Raw genomic sequence first — 9,105 nt, 5'->3', positions numbered from 1 at the left:
CTTCCGAATTATTCGACCTTTTGCCATAATATTAACCCACTATTCGGTCAAGTTGTAATATAGAACTGCTGGACATCATTAGATTGAAAATGCAGATCACAAACGTACTGTTTTATTTTAAATCTGTTGACAGTCATTCACTTCACATACTATTACCATATTTAAATTATTTTCGAAACTTTCTATTTACCATTTATAAAAACAAATTGTAATAATTATTGACTTGACTTCTAGTTTTTAGGTTTAGTATACCTCCCCGCTCCCCAATATATCTACTAAACTCGATATAAATAAAATAAAATTGGTTATTTGCTTACTTCACTCGTATTTATGAAGCTACATTCATTTGGGTCATATGGAACACTAGCGCCACCCCAACTTCTGCCATTTCTTGGACAAATTTTGTCAATTTTCCCGTATGAGTTCATGCTCCTTATCTAGTCTCCATGGGTGCAGTGCTGCAGTCATATATATAATACTAGTATAGTATAGTATATAATAATAGTAGTAGTATTACATATATGGCTGCAGTGCTCTCTGTCATAGCACAGAAGATTAGTCGTCTGTGGCCATAGATAGATAAAATACAGTGTTATGATTGGTTCAAAAAAATAAGTTAATTCAAAGTTGTTCATTTCTATAGAAAGTCAGCAAGGATCAGGGTCAGATACGATCTGTACAATTTCAACTATGACAATTTGTTGCGGGTTGTCTAAATATGTGACATCACACTAAAAGAGTCTATGCTGCCACCTTTTGATATACATTCTTATTAAACTATACGACGTTAGATACATACGGAAAAGAAATCTATTTTTTTTTTAACAAATAAAAATAATTCTTTCCTTAGTGCGGTACTACGGTAGGAAATAGAAATCTTAATGATAGATGGCAGAAGCGTCAATCGACAATACCCACAAAAATAGGTAACAGTTTACACTGCAAGAAAATTTGAAAATTATTAAATGGTAGAAGTCACTATTAGCAGTTGGCTTTGCTTTACAAATTAATTATACAGAATAATTGATCACTACACATATATAAATAACGAAATAAATATATTTACTCTGCACGGTATTCTTCTATATTTCACCTACAGAAATAACAGGTTTTTGCCATGAGTAATCCACTAGCTACTATTTTAACAAATGTGAGTTAAAGTTATAGGTAAGTATTTTTTTGTTTGTTTCTAAATTAAGTAAATTATTAATTTTTATTAAAAAGTAAAGGGAGGAAAAAGTTATAATTTGGATGAGGAAATAGTAACGATTTTGTCGAAATACAGGAAGCAATTGGAACATATTATACGTAGTTATTAAAACGGAAAATCTTAGTGTTCTCTAGGTTTTCCAAAATGTGGCCATCTATTTTTAATGGAAAAGTCTTGCCGAGTAATAAGGACAGTGGTATATTTATTCAAATTTTAGGCCAACGTTGACGTTTGGAATTAGGGACACAGGTATATATGCCACTGCGCCGTCGCCTTATTCAAAAGCCACAACAGCGGGAAGGTCGGATCGGATCGCCGTAGAAAGTCCACCACGACACCGGTACCTTCCTCCGTGCACGAGGCATTCGTTTGCCGACAATGAGGCCGGGCGTACGGCGCGCGGATTTTGGCGCGTAGTTTTCCGAAAAAGAAAACTCAAAAACCATGTGGCAAAAACATTTTCGGAGTGCGTACTGTGTGTGACAGTGATTAGGAGTGAAAGTGTACAAACGATGTTGGAAACATGCCATTCGTTCAGCGTTTTGTCGAGCCGAAATATTTAAGTCGAACGAATCTCTTCGACGAGGATGGTAATCCGAGAGTTTCGGACGACGAGCTGCAAGCCGTCACCAACAACACCCTCTGCAATGCCCTCAGGCAGCTAGCTTCGCTGGTACTAGTGGCCGACGACATCTTCACGGACCTCGGAGGTCAGCTTCAGAGTATAAACAAAAGGTCCGAATCTGTGAAGGTGAAAATTAATGCCCTCGAAGAGAAGGTCACTAAGTTCGACCCCAAGGAAGTCACAGTTCGTAAGTAATGGCCTTTTCAAGGATACCTAGTGCCTACCATCCCTAACCGATAGACGAAGTAATAATAAACGGATTCATCCTGTATAGAAAATAAAAAAATAGTAATGGGTAGTTTTTTTGAAAATTTTTTCATCGAAATAAAAGGAAGAGAAACTATAATATCGTGTGGAAGTAAATAATTCAACTGAGGTCGTTCGTCGAGGGTCTGTCTGTCTACTGCTTAATTTCCGTTAAATTATACTAGTACGTGACGCTTTTACCTGGCTCTAGATGGGTTGTTACTAAACTAAAACATCGTGTATTTTCTGAAAACCGTTCTCATTCCACCGTGTATAATCGACATGGAGATAGGTACCTATCTTTGAAGGCCAGGAATCATCACGCAAGAAAAATAAAGGAGGGTAACTAACATATTCTGTGGTAACACCGAGCACTTCATCGTACATACGTTACCTTGAGTCCGGGCTGAAAGAATCGACTTTTTGCAATTCTTGTCTAACTATTCAAAGACAAGGTCGTCGATATAGCCGCGTTCGTTCGGACCCTGGCACGGCTCTATCGATAGAATCCGAGAATCATTTTATGTTAATTTGTAGTAATTAAAAAACATTGTGAGTAAATCAATAAATTATTTTTATCAAGCTTCTATCTGCATTAGAAACTTTCCAATGTAGGTACTTAAAGTAATAATATAGAATATTGAAACACTCTTATTTGGCTGTATATTCAAATAAAACGTAGAAGTTCTTACACTAACGAGCTAAATCGCTTAATACACATCCGGATGTTGTAATTGATATAATTATTGAAAGCGCGGTAGAGGGCATGCATGCAGCTCACGTTAATATAATCGTGTCTTTTCGCCTTCTTCAATGTTCTGGTTAACGAAAATATTTGTCGAGAAAATCTTCATCACAACATAAAAAACGAACTGTGCTAAATAAATATTTATACACGTATTATCTTCCATTGCGGCAATACAGTGTTTGTACAGAAAACTCGCACGTATTTGTATCTATAGGGCGACCCGTAATAATTTTCCCAGACCATATTATCGTTTTTTATAATGATGGAAGAAAGAAAATATTTTTATATAAAAGCAAATAGGAACTTCTACTTTTAATATAATTCAAAACAAACTCGAAGTGAAATCAGAATGACGTGTACCATTTATTTACTTTTAGGGGAATTGCAGATTTTAAAAAATAAAAATTATCAATTTCGTAAAGGCGAGCTCTAAAAATCTATAGAACAACTATGTATGTATGTGTATGTGTGTGAAACACGACGGTTACAACACCAACAACCGGAGGTAGTGGGTAATACTAACTGCCCTTCTGCTTTCCGGTTGTCCTCGTCGTCGTCGTTGTTTCTAATCATGTGAACTATGACTGAACTAATATACAAATATAACGGTCGCAGACCTTGCATTAAATGTATTTAATGGCTATTTCCATTTTTAAGCAATAGTTGTATGACTGTCAAAAATTGTTTGTTCTTGCATCCCGTGGAAGGGAATCGAATTTCGTAAAATGATATACCTAGGTACCTAGCTGTAAAATTATATGCATATCAAGTGTATTTTTAATTATGTGAAGCCAGACAAAAATGACGCATCGAGAAAAATTCAACTCCACGAGTACAGGATCATACATAAATCTCTTTTTATTGCAATTTACTATTTAGATATTTGAATGGGACATAATGCAGATATAAAGTGTTGCAGAATATGCAATAAAAAAGAACAATTAAACATGAATTTATTTTACTAATTCCCCAACTGTATAAACTGGAATGGAATACACAGCAACTGTTTCAAACGACCTTATAAACAAAACGGATGGAACTCTGGCGATCGGGCGGCCATGCAACTGGACCATTTCTTAACTTAACAAGTTTCGTATAGTTTGGGCATATTTCGACGAATTTCCAGCGAAACATCACCCAGCAAATCATTTACCATGTTGCTTAAAGGTATATTTACCTTCGACCATCTAACCGATCTGGTATAACGTAAGTTAAACCGTTCGTTTACTATTCCGATCCAAAATTTACTGAAAATCCACTACCTAATTACAAAAATGCTATCGGTATACTCGTAGCTGCTCATTTAAAATCCTACAAATTGAACTTTTTGATTCATTGTGCTGTAAAGTCGTTCTGCGAGAGCTAGTTCCAGGATTATTTGCAACATTCTCTAATCTTTTTTTTGCAAAATACAACAATTAAAAAAAATGAGTTTCACGCAAAGCCATTACTCATCTTGCTTTGCTGGTGCTGGTGTCATATTGCAGTGCGTTTTTAACTTTACGCCAACTGTTCAATTAATCACAAAAAGACAAGGAGGAGCCCACGTGCCAGGAATTTGCAAAACCCCGTCATATGGCGATGAACATGCCATGTGTTCCAGTTGAGGCAAACGCTATCCCGACCGATATTTTTCTTGGGTCCTTCACGTGTAGGAAGCGAACGATACTGATGTCGCCCACGAACCATTGTTGTATTATTTATTAACACACAATGGCGAAAAAAGAAAAATCACCAACTTACGAGGAAAAATAAAGACTTTTCAATAAGCCGGTGATTTCCACTTTAAATAGGAGCTTTAACAGTAGGGACTTTTCGTCACGAATAACAGTTTTAACCGTTAGAAAACACCATACATACACCTACGTCTTACGTGGTTCAGTCAATAGAAACCTACTAAATTAATATCAATGTTTGGAAAAAGCAAACAAGATCTAAGCCTAATTTATTATTTTTTTTTCACTTTTTCATGGATTGGTGTTACGTGCAGATACGAAAAATGTGTATCTGGTTTTCGTCTACAACGGCATACTACGTCTTGTGTTTATCGGCAGATCATCTGATTTTAGAGTGTTTAGTTTTTAGTTTTTAACCTCAGTTTGGAAATTCGTTCCTAAAAGCTTGGTAGATAGGTACCTACAGCCGTCGACAATAAAATCTTTCCAATCTGAAACAGTGAAATGTTGAAAGCAAATACCTACATTTATGTTTTCACCGTTAAGATTTAACTATTTTTCAAGAACTTTGTCACTCTGCATCTGAAACTCGTACTTATGAAACTTTTTTTTTTATGTGCACTACGTATAGCCGATTTGTTTACCCCTATTCCCAAATTATTCTAAAGTTTTATATTTAANCATCTTGTAATAAATTCCATGGTTCTATATGTGATTTCTACGAGATTAATTTCGGATGCATGTGAATTATAATATTATCGTACATATGAATTAAAATATTTTCGGATATTATACAACGGAATTCGGATGCATGGGACACCGGCCTTATACCCTGGAGAAAACTTGTATAACTGATACAGTGAAGAGATATTGTATCCGACTTGTGCAGATTTTCTAAAAGCGACAAAAAACTATATAAATTATTTAAAAATCACTCATTAAAACGTCCCCTCATTAAAAAACCATTTAATATTAATAAGAAAAACAAACATTAACATTATGGACATTATGAAAATATATTTGAAAAAGAGAGAAAATAGCAACATTACCTAGCGAGAGAACACCACTGCCACACAATTACAATAATTCATCATATCAAGTTTAAAGAAAATATTAGATGACTTTTTATTTAATAATGCTTTTACGAGAAAACATACTGAAGCGTTCTAATGTTCATTTTAATTATTTATTATTTCCTTGACCTTTTTTGATTACAATACATAAAAAAATATAAACCAAAACTATAACAAACAAAAAAACTTTGAAATAACAATTTTGTCAAGTTTGATATCAATATCTCTTTGTCGTGACCCTCCACTATGAACAATCAAAGGAATCTTTATATTTTCACCATTTTTATAGTTTAGATGTATTTTCTCGTTCTGTCGCTGTCTCACTAAAAGTGCGACGTCAGCCTTAAGATAAACAGGTAAGTAAGTTTAGTTAAATCTGCTTATTTCAATCGCAGAAAACCAGGACAGCTCCTGTACACTTAGTTTCGTTACACCCCGTCTACACAATAATTGACGCTTACCCGATTTCCCCAAATGGACGATTCCTGCCATAATCAGCATGACCTCCGCGTCGAACCTGTTTCTTTGAGTAGCCGGTGAGACTTGGCCATATCGCAACGCTAGTTTTGTGAGGGTCGACGCCAGAGCGGCCCCGATAAAGAAGTCCCCGTCCACCAAGTACTGACGCAACGGTGGTCTTTTCTCTTTGCTGGACTTTCTACGATACAAAAGGGACGAAAAAACGTGAATAAGTAAAACGGATCCATAAAAAAAAACAAATCACTCACTGTACAGTGTTGAAAGCTGACTGTGTGGCGTACGTCCCATCGGACGTGACGAGGGTGGTGGTGCCCCCCGCGTGGGTCTGTACGACCGCCTCCTCCGTGTCTCCAGAAATGAGCCTCTGCTCGGCTTCCAGAAGGGGGCCCTCCCCTAGCGTGTGATTTACTTCTTTAATTACGGCTTCAATGTCCGAAATCGATTCCGCATACTCGCCCAAGATCCACAACGCTGCACGATGCACCTTTACTGATTTAATGTCTCTGAAGGCTTCCAGCAGTTTCTAAAAATTTGTCAAATAAACACATCGTGTAAATAGCTTAAAAATGATTCTCTTAAGAAAGGGACAGGGAAATGTTTAATTTCTGCAATAACGGGTGGTGAAGTTAAAATTCCTTAATTTTTTTTCACTAAATTGATATTGTCAAAACGCCTAAAGATTAAAAAACCAGATATTTCAATTCTTATACTTCATAAGAGATAATTATAGCATGAAAACGTCCAAACACTACACGCTTCTGGTTCCCCGGATTTGTGATTTTAGCTCATAATTGACCGAAAGTATAAAAGTGTAATTCCGATGTGAATTTTCAGTTGTTTATTCAATCTGAACATATATTCTAAAATGTATTTTCAGGAATTTTGACTGGAAACGGCCAGTATCTCAGAAAATAAATATTTCCCAGCCCATGTCTACAAGAAGTTTTTTTCTATTTTGAGTGGTCAGGTTAAATTTAGCTTATGCAATTCCCGACAAATATTTTTTTGGAAACTCACCTCTATTATAAGCGGCTGTAAGTTCTCAAACTTCTGTATAGCCTCCCTGACGAAGACGAGGACGTCTGTAGCGGCTAACTCATTGGTGTCAGAGAGGAACTCGACCAAGACGGGAATAACGGTGGCCGCGACATCAGGAAACTTGATACAACAGGAATGCAACGTGCGAACTAGCAATTGCCGGTACTTCCCAGTATCCTCGTGTTCAACATCCAAAGTTTTTGCGACCTCCTTCCTCAAAACCAACACCATTTCCTCTATATTCCTGGAAGAAACCAGTTCCATGGCCAAATTCAAAGTCTTCTTGCGCACTTCCAGATCGGGACTGGCCAGGACTCGCAGGATGTCCATCACTAAATCCTGCAGCACCCTCTCGTGGCTGGGATGCTCACGGAGGGCGATCAGCCGATCTAATACGATCAGTTTCACGTTGTTGTCGCTTTCTTTTATGATCAGATCGATGTAGCAACTTGCAGCTGCCTTAATGGCCGTCGGGGCATTTGAGAGTGTCACGAGGGTGCCAGCCGCCTCGTATCGTACAGCAGGACTACTGGAGTTCAACAAATTATAGATGCAGCGGATGAATCGAGACCTCTCCGAAGGGTTAGAGTGGCAAACTTTATAAATCAACTCCACTATAACAAGTTGCAGAATATCCCCGAATGAAGTTACTTGGTCCAAGCATGAGGCCAGGTAAGACAGGGCTCGTTCTTGGTCGGCATGAAGCAACATTAAAAATGCATTACGCTTACAGGACATGTCTTGTTCTCCGTCCAAATAAGTGGATATTAATTCGGGGGCGTCAGGAATTAAGAATTCAAAATTGCGATAAATGGTAAATATTGCAAGTACAGCATTTCTCCTGACGTAGCTATGTCTGTGTTCCAAACAAGCCCTGATAGTGGCCATGAGAGGCTCCAATAATTCTGGTTCTTTGAGTTTACACAAAAACCGTAGCGTTGAGCCACGTAAGAATTCATTAGGATGTTGCAAGTCTTTCCGATATGCGTCACACACCAAAATCATTTCTTGAAGGAGTTTTCCATCAACTGACGTTTTGGGAACAATTTCCCAAAAAATTAACAACAATTTCTTGACGAGGTGATCTTGAAGAGGTAATACGTATCGTATTATAGTCATTAAAAAGCCGGGAGGAAGTCGTTCTCCGGCTAGGATCATGTGAATGATTCTTTCAAGAGCTTTGATTTTCACTTTTATATCTCCTTTTTCTACAAAGGTGCACATGAATAAATATTACATATAAGACGGATGAGATCACGTTTACTTACCCAAATCCATTTTGAGTTGCATTTCATTGTATGGTTCTGAATCGGTAGGCAAATTAATAAGCGTATAACAGGGCTGTTCTACAACAGCCATTGTGGATAGGTCTCCTAAAAAAAATTACTACACGTGAAAGATTGGGTTACTTACCGTATATAAAGGAAAAAAGAAATATTAGCCAGAAATAACATGGAAATTTAAATTAGTTACCTTAAAAACACCCGCAAAAAGATCTTACTCACAATATAACCAATTTATACACAACTCAACTTATAAACTCATATCGTGCGACGTGTCATTCGTGTCAATGAATGTCAATAATTATATACGTTTTCTATGGTGCAGTCATGGAGACTATACAAGGAGCCCGAACTCCATGTAAACAAAAATCTTACAAAAATAAGAGGGCGCTAGTGTTCCATATGTCCCATATGTAGAGAGGGGAGATAAAAAGCGGCAGTTTGAATTATAAATCAATCATGTCATTTTTGTAATGTGTTAAAAATTTTAAAATAAATAATGTAAGCTACTTTGAATTATATAAATCATGAAAATATGTCATTCCGGACTGTAATTAAACTAAATAGATAATAAAAAATATTAGCTTTATGAGAAGAATTTGGTGTTCGTAGAAAGAAACTAGTTTTCAAGGAATTTATGACGTGTCTTGTTAATATTAACCTATAAGTAAGGTTTATGTTTTTGATAATTACTTTGTTAAAGATTTTAGTTTAATGTTAGTAAAA

The 9,105-nt window shown here is 36.5% G+C and overlaps 1 protein-coding gene across 1 annotated transcript in view; it reads right to left on the bottom strand.

Annotated features, from left to right (window-relative positions):
* LOC108903803 (coatomer subunit beta) overlaps positions 1 to 8,660 on the bottom strand; it is a 16,129-nt gene extending 7,469 nt beyond the window's left edge. The window contains exons 1-5 of the mRNA XM_018706100.2: positions 8,570 to 8,660; positions 8,365 to 8,469; positions 7,076 to 8,304; positions 6,307 to 6,581; positions 6,040 to 6,236 (exon numbers count right to left, since the gene is read on the bottom strand). Coding sequence (XP_018561616.1) covers positions 6,040 to 6,236; positions 6,307 to 6,581; positions 7,076 to 8,304; positions 8,365 to 8,455 — 1,792 coding nt within the window. The 5' untranslated portion in view covers positions 8,456 to 8,469; positions 8,570 to 8,660. The remainder of the gene's footprint in view (positions 1 to 6,039; positions 6,237 to 6,306; positions 6,582 to 7,075; positions 8,305 to 8,364; positions 8,470 to 8,569) is intronic.
* Positions 8,661 to 9,105: the final 445 nt, after the last annotated feature.

This window comes from Anoplophora glabripennis, unplaced genomic scaffold (assembly GCF_000390285.2).
Source record: "Anoplophora glabripennis isolate ALB-LARVAE unplaced genomic scaffold, Agla_2.0 scaffold134, whole genome shotgun sequence".
NCBI classification, from domain to species: Eukaryota; Metazoa; Arthropoda; class Insecta; order Coleoptera; family Cerambycidae; genus Anoplophora; species Anoplophora glabripennis.
The sequence above is the reverse complement of the archived record's forward strand: the minus strand, read 5'-3'. Positions and strand labels throughout refer to the sequence as shown.